Source organism: Thermobia domestica, chromosome 13 (assembly GCF_964235325.1).
Source record: "Thermobia domestica chromosome 13, izTheDome1.hap1.1, whole genome shotgun sequence".
Lineage (NCBI taxonomy): Eukaryota > Metazoa > Arthropoda > Insecta > Zygentoma > Lepismatidae > Thermobia > Thermobia domestica.
This window is the reverse complement of record NC_137466.1, coordinates 135,613,103-135,635,156: the sequence shown is the minus strand read 5'-3', so window position 1 is coordinate 135,635,156 and position 22,054 is coordinate 135,613,103. Positions and strand designations below refer to the sequence as shown.

At 35.0% G+C, this 22,054-nt stretch overlaps 1 protein-coding gene across 2 annotated transcripts in view; it reads right to left on the bottom strand.

Moving 5' to 3' along the window:
• LOC145668536 (calcitonin gene-related peptide type 1 receptor-like) overlaps positions 1-22,054 on the bottom strand; it is a 1,245,332-nt gene that overhangs the window by 309,664 nt on the left and 913,614 nt on the right. For both annotated transcript variants that reach the window (XR_014128034.1, XM_081736520.1), the window contains exon 5: positions 14,840-15,094. Coding sequence is in view for 1 of the 2 variants with exons in the window: in XM_081736520.1 (XP_081592646.1) it covers positions 14,840-15,094 (255 nt within the window). In the remaining variant the exon portion in view is untranslated. The remainder of the gene's footprint in view (positions 1-14,839; positions 15,095-22,054) is intronic.

Here is a 22,054-nt window from a genome sequence, read left to right as displayed (position 1 = left end):
CATATTGTTCCTTAGAGGAGGCTGCACTTGAACATTAATTGCTCAGAGACCTACACTGCACAAGAGTGAGATACAATAACAATTTACTTTAGGTGTTGCATGCACCTTACATATTGCAAACTACGTGCTTCTATTATTTTGATAACCGTCTGTATGTATCGTAGGTATTGTAGTAGACACATTTTCCTCATGACTTCTTGTCATGACTTTATAATTTTCCTGATTTTAATGAACAGAATAACACAGTTTAAAACATCGCAATGCGCTATTAAATACTAAAAGTAACAATTTTTGCCTATATACTCATATGATTCAGTTCTTAAACAGACTTTTCCGTAAGGTACAGAAAAAATGGGCAAAATATAAGGTTTTATCGATTTCAGTCCAAGGAAACAAGAAACAATCTTTCGAATTGTGAGGCAACGAAATTGCTCAAATACCTGGAATTCATCCTAAACGTGTAACTAATATTGCTCAACGTAGTGTGGAGGCCAGAAACGCAGAAATAGAAAAGTGAAAAAAGTTATATGCAGAAAAACAAAAGAAACGAAGGAAAGTATCTTAGGCAATCTTTGAATATGCTATCCTGGCTGTGTTTGGCATTTTCCTTTCTTGGATTCTGGGGCTGAAATCAGTGATACTGCATTATCTTCCATTTTGCTGTATCTTAAATTGTATTAAGGAGAACGATACAATTAAAGCACAATTGAAAAGGAATTGAAGCAATACAATACAGGAAGAGATAAAACAGAGTCCACACAATCGACTTTCTTCACTTTTATTATGATTGCTTTTAGAAAACAGGCTGTATTACCGTGTTAGTGGACGCCAGGAAAGTTTAAATCGATTCATAAAGATAAGAGTTTTTTCTAGAAAGCATAAGCACACAATAAATACGTATGATATAATATAAATGTTATTTTTATACAGGTATGTTAACGGATAGTTTCTCATTGCTCCGTAATGAACAATCTTGTTCAAAACCTTCTGGCCATCCATTTGTTTTAATATATCATGTATTTTTTATCCTCAAACTAATATAAATCAAACAAGTGTTAATTATCTATTTAATTTCAACCCTATCTTACGTGAGATTGTGAGGGTGCGCCCTTAGAAAGAAGGTTGCAGGGGAAGGATTTTTGTTTAACAAGGCTACACATATATACACATGAAAATTAATCAGAAAGATTTGTAAAGCTCTTACGGAGATAAACATGAATTAATGGACATGGATTTAATGTCTCATTTGAGTTTTGTTTATTTTATTCCCTTTCTGCTTCGAAAAACAATAATTTACAAGGTACATTCAAATTACAACACCTCCATTTTTTCTCAGAACTGGTAACAGATAGAAACATGTAGTTTATTTTACAATACAGGAGCATTCGTTGTCAATGCGTGACAGAGATGGCAACAGCGTACGGCACAGAGAACTCTAGCGGCAGCGGCTCTAGGTTCGATTTTCAATCACGACCTTGTGAGACTGTTAAACGTTGATTCGGTTCGCATAAGGCAAAGTTTTTTTTTTTTTTAAAACAGGCCAAGAGTCCGGAAATTTTGTACCGGCTCGCAGATTGGCTCTGCACGACTGTACGTATGGTAGTAGAACTTGCAAGCCAAATGTGGCGTCATTGAGTTTGTTTTATCGAGTACTGGTTATTCTCTAAAAAAAAAAAAAAAAAAAAAAAAAAAAAAAAACAGCAGTAACAACCAGGGCTTCAAATTCTCAAGTAATGCTTAGGACTATTTGAAAAGGAAACTAAATCTGAAGGGGGCCCGAACTGACATATGTCTTATTTATATTAAATATAGTAGCTTGAGTTTCTCAAGGCCCCCTTCCCTCCCTCCCTGGGCAAATGAACAAGGAAAGGCATTTATCACAACTGCGGAAAGTGATGAAAGTTTTGGATAAAAATCGTGAAGAATATGAAAACTTCTGATGCCGGAATAAGCTATACTTTAAAGCATGTACAGGAACTGAAGATTGTGGGAGGAGGTAACAAAAATAATTATATTTGCAGTCGTGAACAATGATTAATTTGTACCTTTATAATAACTTATAGCCAAGGGGCAAAAGTGAGGGAGTACGCGGCGGGACGTCGTCCGCCTACTTTCAAAAAATAACTATGGCGTCCCCCCCCATTTCCTAATCAAAATACAATGGGAAAAGATAGGCACGGGGGACGGATTGACGTCATGCGTCCACCTACCTTTTCAGATCCACTTTTACCTCTGCTTATAGCAATTACTGTTCAGAACTATCTGATGCATATAAAACGGTGCTTACACTTCCTTCCAAACAAAATAACATGTGAAAATATTTTTTCTCAATATTCAAAATTAATTAATACAAGATACTTAACCGAAAAAAAAATATGTTTTGAGATGTTTGTTGGTTCTGAATAAAAAATTAAGTCTCCATGAATTGAATTATGATTCTAGTGTTCAACGATAATAAACGTGACTGCTTCTTTCATAGGTAATTGGACATATTTCGCTGTGTCGCATAGTCCCATAGAGTGTGCTGCAAAAATTTTAACTCTTGAAAATCATGAAGCATTTAATAATTAGTTAAAATAAATTTTGAGGCAGACGGTATTGACCAATGCCTACAATGGCAGCAACAATGCTCAATACAACATAGAGTCTTTATACTTTATAGAAACTTATAGGCTGACACTACTATAATTTACCTTGTTATTAATAAGAATTTAAATAAGTAAGTCACAACGTCGTGGATGTCCCGTAAGTTGTGGGAACTACTGCTCCGCGTAAGCAATATGTTAGTTTTCTATTTCGTTTTGTATATACACATCATTTCTTTGTTTCATATATATATATTTTACTTTCAACTAAAGTATTTGAACATTATTGAATTAATAAAATGATGTCATAAGATAGTTGATTGTTACAAATACTTATCTGTATTATTATTTATATAAAGTCCAGTATGTTCATAAAAGGCCAAGGAAGTCAAGGAATGTACATTTTAATCCATATGTAGTAACAATGATATTAGGTTAGTTAACTACTTATGCATGTATGAAGAAGTGCATTTTAATTTTTTGTAATATATATACTGAAATAGATGGGTACAAAGGACATAAACCGGAGAGCTGGTAAACATACTTCGTTGTTTGATAATTACACATTTGGTTTTAGTTGGTTAAGTTTAATTTAGTCTCCCTTCCAGCAGCGATGCTATATAAAACGTGGACCTACAGATTAACATGAGTTCATAAGCTCCACTTGAAGTCGAACCTGGATCTCCAAAGTGAAAGACACATACATTAACCATGTACCCAGAAGGAAACTCGTCATCACAAATTGATTTATGTTTATCGAGTTATGTGCGTATCAGGAGAAAAAACGATTGATAAACGACATTATTTATGTTCTGCTGATAGCATGTAAGTTTTCCCTAGGAAGTGGTTAAATATTGGATACATTGTGTATGTTAATTAATATTTGAGTTCTCTTTAAAAGAAACTTTCACTTGCTTTAGTCCACTAGGAATCTCATATTCGGTCAGAGTATTTTCGGCTTAAAAAATGAGTATTTTGGGAATGTGACTTAAGGTTACAAAGTTGAAATACCGTACCGTCTGCTTGATCAGGCGGTGATTTAAACTTCCTCTTCACTGAGATGTAGTATCGATGAACAAATTTATTTCTAAATTTATAGAAGCTGAACCATGTAATTTATTTTGATTTAGTTTCATCTATGTACCTATCACACTACTTTGATAAATGAAAACAACTAAGGTTACGTATGAAAATGAAATTTAATTTCAAAAGTGTTTTGAACGTATGTATGATGCCAGAATATAATAATTAACGTTATGTTTGTCTGTTAAAAAGAATGGTAGGTGACGAGAAAGGAGATGGAATCAACATTTTTATTAAAGCCCTGAAAGACCTTAATGAAAGAATTGGTCTGATATTCGGTGAATTACCGTGTTGCTCAGGAGCACGATTAGTATTTAAGTCTCTCGTGAAATAACTTGCGATAGACTGCTGTTTCAGTCTATTTGGTTGAAGTTGGAATTTCATTACGGATTTGCGTTCAATATTCTCCTAACCAGAGTATGCATTCCGCACTCTGGGCTACAATACTGGATTACACTGAAAATGGAAGTAATGTTGCCACCAGGCAGTTTCTGAAACCATCTTTGTGTACATTCTCCACGTGTATGTTTTTCATCATTCTTTTGATACTACGCAAGCCTTCACATTTTTATACAGCTTTAACTTCATTTTACCCCATAAACTTGATTATATTCATTATGGCTTAAATATTTCGTAGTATATCACTCTTTCGTAGTATATTACAATTTGGGTTTCTGACTATGTAAGAAACATTTGAATTAAAAGTACATAAACGCAAAACAAACCTTACAAGTGAAGAAAAAGGATTAAGTAAAAATTTTGAATATAATTTGAGAGATGAATATTAGGATACCAAATCCCTGGACTGATGTAACAGATATAATATTTTACAACATATTTGTGCTGAGCGGAAACTATTCACAAATATATATATACCAACAAGCAAAATGTAGTAGATATAAAATGTACCGAATGTAACCAATAAATGTATTTGGTTGGTGCGATAAAATGTCCGGACAAGGTGCGTCACTACCAAAGGTTTATAAAAAACTATAATATTTAATTAATCAAAATAGTCGTCGTCTGCAACTACATATGTTTGTCATCGGTAAGCTAACGATTAGATTCACTGGCGAAAGAGTCTGTGATTCGAAGAAGCCCTGAACCATACGCACACCACCCGATCATCATGACGGGAAGCACGGTGGCTCAGTGGTAGAGCACTTACCTCTGGTGCGTGGAGTCCCTGGTTTGATCCCTGCCAAATAAGTTTGTGGTGGACAACATCGTGTCTGTGGATTTCTTGGGATACTCCTGTTTCATTCTACATTATCATTCCACCAAATTTTCCATCATCATACACTTGCCTTAATCATCTGTCTCTCTTTGCCTACAGGACATACACGTAGGGCTTTAAACTGAAAGATTTCATTTTCCAATCATCAGGGAAAGTCTTCTCTCCCAAGAAGTGATCGAGATGCCGTTGGAGAGATATAGTGAGAATAGGATAGGTGAGTTCATACCCTAACACATGGAGAGTCTGCATCGTCCTTTGTGCAAAACACAGGCAAGGATTATCGTCCAATATAAGATCAATATATTTATTAAACATTGCCGGATATTTGCAGACAACTTTGCGGTGCATCTCATGGAGTTCAGCACTCTAACGATTTGTATTGATGGTTTCACCTCACCTGAAAAAGACACGATCAATCACTCCCACCACATGTTCCAGACTTCACCATCATACCAGCAACAACTTCTGTGGATGGAGAGGTAGTTTAGGATACCGTCCTGGACTGTGCTGACTCCAGTAAATAGGCTGAGGTACGCTGATAGTCAGGATGCAGTGCGTTGTAGAGTAAAGTTGTGTGAAAGTGCACGATGGAGAACGCAATTGGGAATGATTTTTAAAAGCGAATTCAAACTGGGGCATTCTGCATACTAAGCAGCAGAAAGGAAACTCAACAGTGCATTTTGGACAGAAATGATGAAATGAAAGTACTATTCGCCATTGGTTTCTCAAATTTCATTCCGGTGAGACAACGTTGCGAAATGAGCCCCGTGAGCACAGACCATCATGTTTGGATGAGCTTCTGAGAACACCGTGAAATTAGACCATTACAGACGGGGTAGAACTATATAATACCACTATCGTTTTCCTTCTTCGTGCAACCAATAAGTTGAAAAGGTTGGACTCATGAGCGTCATATGAATTCAAACTGACCGACAAGAATCACCATCTGGAGATGTGCAGTTCTCACAGATTAAGATTTTCTGCACTGATTGTCCCTTCTGTTGAAATACGGACTTTCTACGATAGTTGTAAATTTTCAACATGGCAGTTTGGTAGTAATCAACGTCAAAAACAGTGTCTCAAATTATCCTACCCGCAGATGGTGCTGTTGAAGTGGGTGTGCTTCATCATGCATTTCTTTGTCAAGGTGAAACCATCCATGCAAATTGTCATATTCGCAGCCCAAATTTCACTGAAAGTGAGCTCCTTTCAGGTTAAATGGTTAGCGACCCGGGGACCCGGCGTGGTAGGACTCGGTATGGTTCGGACTCTACGTTAATCATTAGGTCCCGCCTCATATGGCCTCACTGCTGAAAGGGCCGTAAAACTTAAAATCAACTCAACTCATTCACCGGAAGCATACAACAATGGTCAACAAGATGGTGCAGGATATCCATGAGTTACAGCATTAAACCCTAATCACCCATCGTATTCTGCTGACATCTCTAACTCCGACTTCACCTTTTTCGGTCACTCGATCACTTTTAGAGAGAGAAAACGATGCGGTTGGGGATCTCTTCGCATAGTAGACTCCAGAATGGACATTTCCACCTTTTTTTTTTATTCCACTGTAAAATGCTTCAGAGCTAGCTGATTACGGGAAACACTTCTTGTCTTTGCTCATGCGTTGATTCTAAGTATTCAAAATTTGCGTTCGAAATTTGGTCTATTATTCGTGCCTTAAAAAAATGACCTCCATGTTTGTCAACGGCAGTTATCGGTTCAGGAGAAATTATGCGCTGCTTAGTAGGAAAACGGCTTAGAGAAAGATATGGTGTATGTTTATGAAATGTCTATGACTTTGCTATTAAACGAATAATGAAAAAGTAACAGAACTTAAAGTTTATTTCAAAAGTAATTTTTTGTTTGTTTATTTATAATCAATTAATTAAATATGTATGAATATCTAAGAACAAGTTTATTTTGCCCTAATTATTCACTAGTAATAATTCAAGATTATACAACAAAGTATCTAACATATGGTTCTGAAGTATTACTCAATAATAAAATCAATGCATTGAAAGTAGCAGTAAGACACAATCATTACCTATGAACATACGCACTATCCAAATTATTAAAGTTATTTTAAAAGCTATATTGTATGCTACACGTAAAAGCACACGAAGGCAGTTGTGATAGTGGTTTTATTTAGTGCCTTTACATAACTGGACATTGTTTGCAGCCTAATTAATGTCCTCATGATTGGATAAGAAACCGACCTTACGGAGCGAATTTCCTTCATTCTTAAGAAAACATTCACGATATTTTGACAGTAGAGCGCACGGTGATTGGATAGTAAAGTGCTAATTATTGATACGCTAGTTCGTCGTGAATTCGATAGTTATCAAGGGGAGCAAGAGGAAATTTACGCATGAAAAAACATTTCTCCAAGTAAAAAGAAAAGTATAAATTCTTTACTGAGTTCAACACAAGGACGCACAAATTTACGGTGATAATCACGTTCGTGAGCTTCACGATCACGTTCACGTTCATGAGAGGTCAACATTGCTATTCTTCAACTACTGTACACATTAACAACATTATTTAACCATAATATCTTCGGGTTCACCGTGTTTTTCTCTAGCCAATCTAACGTACTCGTGAATTGCTTAGCCCTATATTAGTCCATTTGAACATTTACAGATCGACTAAAGTGTTTTGAACACATGAGTTAATATTTAAACCAACAAATATGGTAACACAGTAACTGTAACAAACTAGTTATAATTCGCTGATTACTGAATGAAATGAAAAATTTCTAGTTTCATTTCTCACGAATATGCTCTGTTGGCTAAGGAAGACGAAGATTCTATTGATTATAAAAGAATCAATAGAATTGCCATGTAGAAGGAAACGTCAGATCGCAAGAAAAAACACGGGTATTATGTTGTTCGCTATAAATGCATATAACCTGGGATCATACAAGGAACCCATCGCACGAGAGGTGAGCGCTTCATCACTGTCCTCTGATAACGAATGTTTGTGGTATGTCATGACGAGTAATAAACACAATATTCTGTTGCAGCGAGTGACGAAATATAAGGGAAAACAATCTATACTTACGAAGTTTAACAAAGGGCTCTTCAAATATTTATTTTTATGATCTCTTTTCTTAGTGGACATCAGAAAACTACAAAATCCAATGCTTTCACGTTCTAATCTTTTGCAAGTGTACCACCACATACCAAACATTCACACTGAGAGCTGACTAGAGTAAAATTATAGTATGTTCGTGTGCTCAGAACACCATTTCGTGTGAAGGTATTGAAAAGAAAAAAAAATAAAATGAAATCTTTAAGTTTTACATCCCACGATTATGCCGGTTAGGCTAAAGGATACGGTGCTGATGACAGATGAGTGAAATGGTGGAATGAAGAAAGTGGGAGGAAACGGAAGAAACGCGAGAAAACCCACGAGCACGGTGTTTGTCCACCACAAAGTCCACACGATGCGAGCTGGGATCGAACCAGGGAACCCAAGCACCGGAGGTGAACGCTCTACCACTGAGCCACCGCGCCCCTGTTGAAAAGGAAAAATAAAGTACCAAAGTAATAATACATATAATACATAATGAATTCGTGGAGTACCTAATGAGTTATCCGCTAATGTTCCTCCTCCTCAGGCTCATAAAGTCGCTAGTGCGAGTTAGCCATGACGACTGAGAATACGAGTCTGGCGCCTAGATAATTTAAATTCTAAATATGTAAGCCAATGCATCAAATTATGTTTGTATTGTTATAGTGCCTAGTTTTGAGAACTGATGCCTAGGCTAGAAGAAAAATTTTCAAGCATTGGTTTTGTTTATGGTGCTTTTTCGGCAGCCTATCTATCTGTCTACCTCTGTTTACTATAGTTCTATTCAACTCCAAAACACCTGTGACCACGAAAGCATTTCCCTCGTGGTAATACAATAAAACAAAAAAGACACTATATACTGGTAATACAATTTTTATAGTATGTAGAATAGATGTAGCAATAGTGGGTGATAACTAACTGCTAATATGTACATTAAATGGTGGAAACTTTGCAAAATATGTAATGAGATACGGATTTTTTAAAAAAGAATTAAAAGGTTTTTGGCAAAGAAAGTGCTATATTTGTAGACTTAGTATAATAACATGGAGATTCTCCACATTTATAATGTGTATGCCGACAATTTTCGATGTGTACAATCAAAGAGTTTGAAAAATATATAGGATAAAATAAAACATGAACTTTCAAAGCACTGGGAATCTTATTTTTAAAATAAAGAAAAGCTATATTTGTAGCTATAATTTTGGCTTATTCTCAATCTGCGTGTGATTTATTTGAATTGATGTAGAAATTAGACTTCTAATATCTCTGGTCTAATAATGAAATAATTCTACTAATATGTATTTAATATATTTGTAATGATTAGAACATTATCGATCACTTTCAGTGTATTTTAAATTTAGGAGAATAGTTTTATTAACATGTTATTTTTATATACGGAAGGTATTTTACTCATTTTGCCATTTTTTCTTTCGGTGTTCCACTAAATATATCAGTAGTTTACTGTAAGAAATCATAATACGAAAGGATTCCTTTAAGCTTTCTATACGACTCAGTGAGGGAAACCGCTTATATCACTTCAGTTCAAAACATTTGTTACCGTAACGTAAGCAGTGCATTTTTGAATTGTTTGAAACTTTATATCTCCGTAACTAAGAAATATATTATTATTATTATTATTATTATTTTAATTTTTGGTATGCGTTATATTGAAGACAATTTATACACGATGGTTTCATTAAGTTACAACTTTTGGACAGAAACGAAATGTTCATTTTTCCGCTAAAGCAGTGCTATTCAACCTTTTTTTCTCGCGTACCCCTAGGCACAGTTCGCCATCTAATAATGTACCCCTGAAGCAGTTTAAAAGAAATTAAATCCAAATGAACTTATTAAACTTAATGTACATGTTCTGTTAATTAAAATGGGAGACCCAACAAGAGGATAATGAAAACACTATTTACAGGGGGATAAAGTGCACATCAAAAAAAAAAAAAAAAAAAAGGAAAATTAACATGGAAAATGGGAGACATCGAGCTCTACTGAGGGGATTTTCCCCTCATCATCCCTGATAATTCGCATACAGGAGAATGTTAAAAATTAAAAACTAAAAGTAAGTTTAGAACTAACCTGTTATTGTGATGACTGAACTTGTTTATGGACGGCAACTCTACGATTCTTGGTCAAATCTTCGAGAGTGAGAGAATCAGAGTTGTTTCTGGACTCAAGCTATTTCTGTGCTTCGTTTCTATTGATGTTAATGCAGAGAAACCCTGTTCACACAAATATGTTGATGAAAATGGAAAATGTTGTGAAATAGCATTGATCATTCAATAAATTCTCCAACTATGATCATTCAATAAATATTGGAAATATGCTTATTTTAGGATTACGTACCCCCAGAAACATTTTCGCGTACCCCTAGGGCTACGCGTAACCCCGGTTGAATAGCACTGCGCTAAAGTATTCAATTGTTGGCTGAGTGATGGAAACAGTGTGTGACTGCTGATGACGCTTGTAGTTTCCCCTTCTTTTTTGGTCATTGTTTGCTTTGGCCTTTGGAAATGACGAGCTTGATACGGACATTTCATTTGCACTAACCTAATAGAGAGGGTCAAATGGCCTACATAAAATCACTCAGAATTGAAATTTTACTCTCAGATATATAACATTCATAAAATATAAACATTTTTCCAATGTGACTTCCACATGTTTCTTTCTTAAGTTCAGAGTAAAACATAAAAATTATCTTCCGGGATATTCAACTTTTGTTCTCATTTACTCTCTCCAAAGATACTATTTTAAAAGTTAACTATGAAATGTTATAATTCGTTGTTTGAGCCTCGGGAAGTTTGCAGAGTGCTATTATAAATACAACAAAGCTAATTACGGAAAATATGGCTTCCTTTTCCGAGGAGAACCGAAGTTACAAAATGGGAGTTCCGTCAGAGTTAGTCACAAGCACTAAATATTACTTCTCTAGGAGAGATTTTCAAAATGTTGATAAACGTAAAGAATGAGTATATCTTATTTATTTTTAAATTATTATACCTAGTAATTTGTGTGTTTTGCCATGTGTGTTCAAGTTATAGACCTATGGAAATGACTAGAACTATATTTAATAGTTAACTAGTTCATGGTCAGGGTTTGGTCATGAGAATGGGTTATGATTAGCCCGAACTGAAATATTTCATGTTAGTTTCAAATGCTGAAAAGATCTTTATTATTGTATTTGAGGATATTTTTACACACTTTTAAAAATAACTGTTCAACTTATTACCAACAAAGAATCATGTGAAAATTCCTTAATATCTCTCAAATACGGTAGCCTATAGTAGTATAACACTGAACCATAATACGAGGAGTTCTTAGTTCTATCCTAGTTCATGCAAGAATTAATCATCCACCCCCTTTAGCCTAAACAGCGTGCAGCAAGGAGTTCTTGCGTGATTTCATTTTCCTTAATAACACTTACTTCGAATATTACGATATGCTTTTGTGTAAATATATATCTGAATAAATCCAGTAGAGAAAATTCAGTTGATATTTTATGATCATTAGAGCTAATGTTCGCTGGAGTATATTAGTCCAGGCCTATAAGCCATTGATTGAGTTACAAAAGGTGAGTTTTCCTTTTATAATATTTTAATTTTTAGTTGATAAACAAATGCTGGCTTATAGGCCTGGATAGGTTGTTTTCAATTCGAATGAAAATGAAATGAAATGAAATCTTTGAGTTTTACGTCCCACGGTTATGTCGGTTAGGCTAAACGAGACGGTGATGATGAGTAATGAATAAAATGGTGGAATGAAGAAAGTGGGAGGAAACGGAAGAACCCCGAGAAAACCCACGCACACGGTGTTTGTCCACCACAAAGTTCACTTGGCGGGGGGGGGCTCAATTCGAATGTATATTGCTTTCTTTCTTACATGAAATTCATTAGAAAAAATAAAATAGATATTCAAAAAAGATGCCCATTATAAAAATGAGTCTACAAAATATCTTGTTTCCATTGAGATTATGTGATTGAATCATGTGACAAAACCTAGTAATCCAGTTTAAGTCGCTAGTTTGCAACACCAATATTTTCATACCGTGCACAACAAACGAAGTTTTCCTACTATACAGGGCTGGATTAATTTATCTGGAGGCCCAGGGCTAGAAAATAGTACGTGGCTCCTGCTGACTTCACCTGTCTCATTTCTGTGAAAGTGCAGTAGGAAAGTTAAGAGAATATGTTCTTATTTTTTTAAAAATCATATTTTATTTTATGTTGGTGGCTGTATCATCATGATTTTCTTTTTCCTGAAGGCCCGGGGCTATAGCTACTAAGCCCCCATTAATCCGACCCTGTTACTATACAATATTTACTTTGCTTTTCTAGCAATAAATCGTTTTCTTCTGTTTTCGTTTTTAATATGATTCGGACCAATAACCAAGTTCATTTATTGTTTATTATTGGAGTTGTTTTTGATGCAAATATGTAATCTGTCATCTTACATTATTTTGTCGTACCATTAAGAAATAAATACTGAACAAAACAATCAATGGATTAGGGAGTTAAATAACAATAAATTAGCAGGTAACATAAAGGAAATTAATAACAATATAACTGGGCCATAACACATTATATGTTAAACATGAAATATGCTATATGTTGTTGGCTAAAACTCAGAAGGAAATTTCTCGATGGTAAATAATACTTTAAATTAAAACAATTTCTTTGCTCGAGAAATATTTGTTGTAAAACCTTAATAGTATACTTCCATTTCAGACTATTGTGAAAATCGTGAAAATGTGCTGTTATGTCAATATGTTTACTAAAAATTGTATAAGCAGCACTTCCCTTTAACAACAATTAATTTTGGGTTGATAAGCAGAGCCTACCATTTGGCAACGTCATTTCAAAATAGTTTTGTGTTACAAGCGTTCTTTCTCACTCGCATGAAAGTCTTATGTTCATAAATGAATTTACATGTTTGGACGAACTTTCCTTGTTACATGCAAATAACAAATGAATTGAGGTTTGTACAAAAACAATAACAAAAAGTTTTGTTTTAATTCAATTTGTAGATTATTCCAGTTCAATGCCCTCATATCCATACAACGTCTGTTAAATCCAGGAACCCTTTTTCCCACAGGAGATACGAGAGAATATTATGAAATTTCCAGATTTTGTATGCACGGATTAACTGCAGAGGAAATGGATAAAAAATAAAGATGTTACTACTGAACGATGACATTCCACTAATAATAATAATAACATATTTTCATATAATGGTCCGTTTTTCTTTTTTTTTAAAATTGCTACCAAAATAATAAGCTTTCATTGGCAATTGGGTTGAAACTAGGACAACGAAACTAAACTTACAAGCTTGTTAGTTCTATTCAACATTGTTTATACTAATCGCCGAGATAAAGTTATACTCTACACGCTTGCGTATCGGGTTACTCTACCTAAGTAATTTTTCACATTTCTATTTAGTATGTGAAGTCAATCATTCGTATTGTAAAGTACCCAAAATTCAAACATAGATTTTGGAAATTTATTTTAGCTATTGTAAAATAGGGAATCAATAATTAAGCTATTTGTTTCAAGACATAAAAACAAATAACGGAGGCATCACACTACAGTTATAGGAAGTTTTCCTATAAGAAAATAACAAAATTAGGTATTTTATAAGGAGATTTGAGTTAAACTTTAAACTACAACCAGGAAGTGTTTGAATTTCGAAAGGAAATGAGGCTGGTTGGCATGAGGAATAAACTCGGGGAGTTTGGTTTAAAATCTGAGAGAAAAAACAACGTTAGGAGATCATTAAAGCTGAATTGGCCAGTGAGTATTACAACTGTTTACTAGGTTGAATAGTCATAATGGTTAAGTGTTTATACCATTAGCCTACAATTGTAGTACAATTTAGTAGATAAAAGTTTCTAATATACTAAATTATATCAGTTTCAAATTTGTAGCACACGTTAGTATTGTAAACAGTGTTTCGTACAGTCGAGTATTCAGCACATTATTATAGAATGCCCAGAGTAGTCAGACCTCACTGAACGTTTAGGGCTTAAATTTAGAACGATTACAGTGCTTTTAGTGAATGTATTCCCGCCTTTATATATTTTCTAGAAGTTGTTAATCTTATCTAAGGATTTTCCTTTTAGTCCATGACTGCCTTACTGTCTTAGTATTAATACTTTGTGTTAGGCTTTCTTGTTGTTGTTTACTATTTTATCTTTTTACATAGCCATTGTTTTAATTTTTACATTTGATACTTATTTCGATCTATATTTGATCGAACATTTATTCCTTTCCGTCTGCCTTTGGAAGTCATGCTTTTCTTCATTTTTTAAATTTTGTTTTGAGAGTTCTTTTATCAGCAACATGTATAGTCATTGGTCACTTTGTGGCGTTAACAAACAGCCACTTTTGTTGGTGAATGTATTTTCAAATGTTTTATTTGTGCTTGCCTGGTCACAATATGTTTAACTGAGGCCACTCCAATCATTAAACCAGTTTCGTGACATTTTTGCACTATTCGGTTGCACGAAAAATATGTATGGGAAAGTCATGATGTACTGTACCTTCCTCATTAACGGCTCATTTTAGGTGGAATTTCACTAATACCAAAAGACTTCGGCACTTGAAAGCTGAAGCATCATACTGATAACGTTGCCGATTTCATGGTCTGTCCTCAAATACAGAGCATCGTTGCCAAAGCAGTCGTGTATAAAACGACCGACCTTTTGTGCATATACACTTGATAGTATACGTTACACAACGTGAAAAATTTTGTGTTGCATTCATAGATGGGAATAGAATTTACTAATGTATAATATTCTATGATGAAAACTATAATAATTATTTTTGGTTTTTGAAAATAATATTATAGTACTTACCGTTTTGTCGTTGAAGGTAAGCATAAGGTGACGAGATCCAAGTGATGCATTCCATTTCATATTTGGAAAGAAATATTCTTCCATCATATATAGGTAACACAGCGTGCATGTGTGCAATTCAAACTCAAGTTCAGGGAAGAATTTGTCATTTCGAGAGCGACAGCATCTCGTAGGTCCTTTCTGAGTGTTGCACTCTGGGAAGTCTGATATCGTAGCTGTTGCTTGGATGTTTAGAATCATTAGGAAGACGAATATCTGAAAGAAAAGAAAAAACTTACGAGGTGAAAGATGTATTTTAAAACACTAATACAAAATTAAGAAATTAGTATGTACAGTGAAATAAGAAAGTAGAAGATGGGATAAGAAAACAGGTACATTGTTTTTATTTATTGAACAAATTCCCAGATACAGCATAACTTTGCCATTTTACACAGGGAAATGTAAACAAACAAGAAAACAAAAACAAAATAAAACAACAATAATAACAAAAAGAAACAGTGTCAACAAATAGTCCAAAAGTAATATTTCTCCAAAATTCGTTTAATTACTCTTTCAGACACAGGGTATCTCGAAAAAATGACCACATCAATTGTTAGATGATCATAATTTGGTATTCTGTAAAAAAGTAACCTCTGTTTAATTATCAGCCTGGGGCGGTATTCCGTGTTATGCGGGACACGTAAGGATAGTTCCTGAAGTAATGTTTCCGATCTTAAGTTTCCATTAACTATTTTATGCAGAAATTTCAGATCAGAGTTATTTATGCGTACTCCCGGAGTCTGGATATTAATATCACAAGAATTCCTCCTTAGGTAATATTCGAAGTGCGGGAACACGAAAATGTATTATAACAATAAGGGAATTGAGAATAGAATCAAGTCTATAAAGATGTGTAGGTGCTGCCATGGCCCATATGTGAGAACAGTATTCGATCTTGAGCGCTATTAGAGTTTTATAATAAAATGCTAATGATGAAACAAAGTGTAGTTTAGTAAATAGATCAAGAAACCTCAACATATGCATTGAATTCTTAAGTATTGAGAACGTGAATTCCGAATCAAAAATGACATCAAGATCATTATGACTAACAAAATGTGTAATAAGGTAATCGTTCATATGGTATGCGCCGGGAATAGGAGACTATTTCAGAGTAATGGTAATACTATCACATTTCTTGCTCTTAAGTTTCAAGTGCCACATTTTACACCAGCCTATAAGGTAATTTATGTCTTCCTGTAGGGCAATCGTGTCTTGGAAATACTATATTTCTCTGTATAACTTACAATAGTCAACAAGAAATAGAAGATCATTAGGATGAGCTGATAAGTGTGAATAAAGGTCATCCATATACAGGACATATCAGGGGCCCAAGTACACTGCCGTGAGACACCCCTGAGATCGTAGATTGGGGATTAGAAGTCGCCTCTGAATGAGCAACTCACTGTTTACGGTCCTTCAAGTAGAGAAGTTTGCCATGTATATTAAACCTATTGGAAAGGTTGTGGAGAAGATGAATATGACTGATAGAATGAAAGGCTTTGCAGAGGTCAAAGTAAATAACATCTAATTGAGTATTGTTATTTATACATTTAACTGTACAGGAAAGAAGAGTACTAAAGTTTGTGAGACTTGCGCTTTTCGATAGAAAGCCGTGCTAAGTGTGAACGTAAGGTGATATGAATTTAAGTAGCCTGTCTTGATTATTTTTCATGTATTTGATAAGGTTATTGGAGATATGAAGCAACTAACAATGCAATAACTTAGGTAGCATGAAAGTTCATACTGACACAAACAAAGGTTGCTATTATCTGTAGGTTGCATTCTGTGCCAATGTAATACTATCACATTTTGGATTTTTGTTTTATCTACCTCTCAAAGAACCAGGCAACCCTTCTATTCTTCCACCTTCATTCTTAATCCCCTCAAAGGACTGAGTTACCTAGTAGAATTATTCACAACGTTCACCAGAATTGTGCAAAATATACTCACGAACAGTGTAGCATAAAATGAGTAGTTTCCACGAGCAAGATCAAAGATAACTGAGAAGTTCATGGCTATATGGTGAGCGGCATAGGAGATTTGTGTTCCTTTCCCGGCGGGAGCTCATATGGTTCGTAACCCATGTAAAGATGTATGTTCAAATCTCATATAACCAGTGCTGAAAGGTTCTAAACTACAAAATGAAATGTTTAAGTTTTGCGTCCAACGGATATGCCGTGTAGGCTAAAGGGGACGGTGACGATAGAAAATGAAAGAAATAGTGGAATGAAGAAAGTGTGAGGAAACGGGAGAAGCCATGTACACGGTGTTTGTCCACAATAAAGCCCACTTGGAGCGAACTGGGTTGAACCAGGGACCTCACGCACCAGTGGTGAACGATCTATTACTAAGCTACCGCAGCGCCTGTTCTAAACTACAATAGAACTAACCATTCAAGTATAGCTGATAAGGGCTAAATTGAAACTCTAACCGAAGATCAAACCAGAGCCTTCCACACCAAAGGCATTATTATTATTATTATTATTATTATTATTATTATTATTATTATTATTATTATTATTATTATTATTATTATTATGAAATATAAAGATACAAGTAACAGTGCAAGAAATTCTAAACTCTCTTAAACCGCAAATAAATGTAAGGAAGGAAACCGTTAACTACCGCCTTGCGATACAAGAAAAAAAAAAAGAGATCCACGCTCGAAATCTGGGCCAATATGATGATCTAGACTTTCTGTGAATTTATTACCAAAGTAATAGCAAGTAATAATAGAATAATAATAAAGAAGAGATAATGATAGGAAAAGAAATATGATAATAATGATTCTGTATTTAAAATGCAGACATTTGCTATATTTCTGTCCATAAAATGAAGAATAAGTGTTGGTTTAACATGTATGGTCACGGTTCATGAGTTATTTGAAGCCTGAAAGCAACTATGCCAAAGAGCGATGAACATAAAAACTTGATTGTTTTTGGTTCTGTTTACTCCTAATGGGCCATAAAAGTTTAGACAAAGCATCTATGGACAATGGAAAATAAAAGAGAACAATTCCAAACCTTTAGCAGTTGTTTTCAAGATACATATTTTGCATGAGAAAGTGTAAAATTTTATGAAAATATTAACAGTGGTACATTACAGAGAACACATGCAATATTTTGATGATAAACTGATGACATTAACAGTTTAAATGAGCAAAATGAAACTGTGTTTCAGTAATTGGTATTTATTTTCAAGATAGGAGCAACTCATAATTTTGAAAATACAGCTATTTTTTTTAATTTAATGCTTATTGATGTAATTACTTTTTTCCTTCAGCTCTGGAGAGTTTAATTTTTATATATCTCATGAATAATTATTTGATTAAGAACAATCATGCTCCAAATTGGCATAATGTGAATATCCAATTAGTATATAAATGTTATTTTATAATTGAAATTGATTCTGTTTAATAGTGGGTTTTCTTTTATAATCCTAATTTGGAAAAGTCAATTAAGTATAAAAATACTACGAAATAATAATTTCAACTACTATTTTGTATTTACTTCTTCTAGCTTATAAAAATGACATCTTTAAGTATTTTGATACCTTAATATATCAAAATGTTGGAAGAATATTTAGTTGTTTTACTGCTCAGTAAAGATGAATGTTTATTTGCCTCCTATTCCAGTCCATGGGCGATTCCCATAATTTGTAATGTAAAAAGTCATCGTTGGCTTGTCACTTGTAGTACAGTTTTATAAACACAATTTGTAATATTTAGAAATTATCATTAACATACCACATCGTAGCACAGTTTTATAAACATAATTTGTGATAGTAGAGATTATCACTTTTTTGTTACGTTGTAGTCCAATTCCATAAACATAATTTGTTATATTGGAGATTATCATTGGCATGCCATTTCGTAGCACATTTTATAAACATAATTTGTTATATTGGAGATTATCACTTGTTTGTCACATTGTAATCGAGTCCATAAGAATAAGTTTAATGTTGGAGATTATCACTTGTTTGTAGGGATGGGCACGAGTCGAGTCAAAGGTAATTTTCTCGAGTCGAGTTCCGAGGCGAGTTTCGAGTCGAGTAATTGTTTTTGATGTCGAATTTTGAGTTGAGTCGAGTTTGACATTTAGCTCGCTCGTTCAGCTCGTTTTAGGTCTTTTGATATCATGGCCTGAATAGACCGGAAAGCAAAAGTCATGAGAAATATAAGCAGTAATGTAGAATACTTTTATTGTTGCTCACAATAATGTGGAATACTTTTACTGTTGCATTTCGTCTCGTCTCGATAACGTGACGACAATAGATTTTTGTAACGAGACAGCCTCAAATGTCCTTAGCACTAATATAAGTCTATACTGTAGTTCTTACCATTAAGGCTGAGACCTGCTCGGTCGAATTTTTGAGCACAAACAGAAGCCAAACCCTGGCAGTGATGTCTATCGGGTCGGCTCGGCTCAACTCAGCGAACAGTTCGAGCAGGCTCAGTTCTGATGAAACATCGGCTCGGCTTAACTGAGCTGATGGCTTGAGCCGGCTCGGTTGGGATGAATCACCGACTCGATTCAAGTGATCCATTGGCTTGAGCCGGCTCGATTGAAACGAATCCTTTGACTTGATTCAATTTGGCTCAAGTGAGCCAATGGCTCGAGCCGGATCGGTTAGGTGAGCTGCTGGCTCTGCTCAGTTCGGCTCGATAGTGAATGAATTGTGAGCCTAGCCGCTCGCAGCGAGACCATATGAGATTGGACCTATTGCTTAACTAGGAATCCGAACCACATGAGCTCCCGCCGGGAATCCAACCCGGGTCTCCCACGCTACAGGATCGTATGCTAACCGCTTAGCCACGAAAGAACTCTTGAGCCGTTGACAACCCTAAATCCGGGCCGAGTAGTTTTGAACATGTTTGACTTGCGCTTTATAACTTTTAACAATTTTTGGCTCGAGCCCGAATACTTGCTTTTCCGGAACTCAAACCCAAAACCTCGTGAATGATGTCCTTGCCTCCTGAAGACTTCTCGACGACTGAAGTCGGTAGTCAACAGTAAACAATATAATTTTTAGTATTCAGATATCTTTATAAATGTTGTTATTCTAATATTATTATTATTTGTCAAATAATGACATTATGTAGAAAAACACTTCTTAAAAAATCGTTTCAGAGCGTGTTGGTAAAAAGGATGTAGAATAAATATTCCTTTGTAAATCAAGAGGATAAACAATTGCTCACCCACGGGGTTGATATATCAGATACATCTGCTCATCTTTTGTGCATATCTCCTAAAAAATACTTTGACATATTTATGAGAAGTCAAGTAGCCGTGTTTTTTCCATTTTTCTTTCTTTGTATAGTCGGTATTGCAGAGGATACCTGAAACGTATGGGATCCGCAAATATGCAAGTCGCACCAGTTCGGAAGTTTATAGTCCTTTCCAGGGTTAAGGCTGTGAGAATAATATGAAAAAAAAATGCTTGTTTATAACACAAAAGGACATCAGAAGTGTCTTTCATTTAAGACTCCCAAATTTTGCCCCGAAATAGTGGTTCGTTCTAAATGCATCGGATCTCTCTTTGTCTATAAAATTTTATTGCAGTACTTGTATTTCACAAGCTTTTCTTTTTTCGAACGGCATTTAACAAAGGAATAAATATGGGCTTGTCCCTCTGCTGGGGTAGGTTGCAAGAGAATGCCGCAACTTCCCTCGTATCTTTCCAACTCCATAATACTTGATGAAAGTTTGCTGTTTAATTCAATTTCGTTTTGTATCTGTGCCCTATGCCCGTAGACATTGAATTTGCGTGGTATCCTTAACCCTTCATATGTTTGTCCATTGTTGCCAGAGTGTACGATAGCTATCTAAACATAAGTTAATTTTGTGCGGTTGATAGAAAATAATTATAAAACGTACGATAATTTTAAGATTGGGATACATTTTCCACGAGTATTTTCTTCGTGCATAAGGAAGAATAGCTGTTTGTGTGGAGATAGACAGGAACAAAAGAGTAAACAAAATAACACTTTTCTTTTTGAATTCCTTACCGCTTCAATGGACAAACTTCAGGCCAGGAAGGTGACCATAAAATCACAATGAATTTTGCCGCTTTTTTTTTTTTTTTTTTGGTAAGTGAGGGGACCAAGTGCAGCATTGTTCTTCCCTGTCTGTATCTCTGCACAGGAAACAGAGGGCCCAACAGAACAGCGGTACTTACATCAAATATTGCGAATTGATGATCCTAACTGCTTTTCCATTTTTCGCTCACATTATACAGCGTTCATCCTTGGTTACAAGTAATATGTAGAGATGAGACAAGAAAAAAAAAAAAAGATTCTGATACCAAATGTTGTAGTCATGGTGGGAATACTTAATTCACAAATATTCACAAATCTTAAGGTGGAATTTCTTTCTTTATATTTAAACTATACTTTTATGAAAACAGAATATGGAAATTAAATATTACTCTCGAGATAGAATAAATATAGAAGGAATACATTTATGTGCATCACGTACACACACACAGACACACAGACACACACACACACACATATATATATATATATATATATATATATATATATATATATATATATATATATATACATACACTTCGTGTGTACGATAAATACGATAATTTCTTCTCATATTCGACAATTTTTAGTTCATATTCTGTCGATAAATTTGTTTCTGTACTCTGGCAACTGTCTGCTAGTCCCTTCCATTCTCCTTGGACCAGCCTTAAAACTACATACATTGTTTTGCTCGTTTTGATTGTATAATCTAAGATAAATAAAATAGAGTTTGTTAGTGTGTCTGTCTGTCTGTGTGCGGCTTGGGGACCAGACGAGTGGCCCGAGAGTTACCAAAATTTGGTCACTGGTACTGGTACTGGTACCTTGGTCCAGGCCCCAGATCAAGACCCCAGGTCAAGGCCCCAAGCGTTTTTGTCAAAATTCGAACCAGGGGGATCTCAGGGAGGCGTTTACCGGAACATGTAAAAGTAGTAGAAAATGACTGATAGTCGAATTCATAGTTTTCGCTGTCGCTGAGATCAATGGTGAAACTCTGATCGTATTAACTTCGAAATTCACCCTATTCGGCTACGGGCCGGGGTCACCGGGGAGGGGTCGAATACCGAGACATGAAAAAGTAATCCAATATTATTGCCCAATCCATAGCTTTCGCGGTCACTGAGATCAATGGTGACATTTCC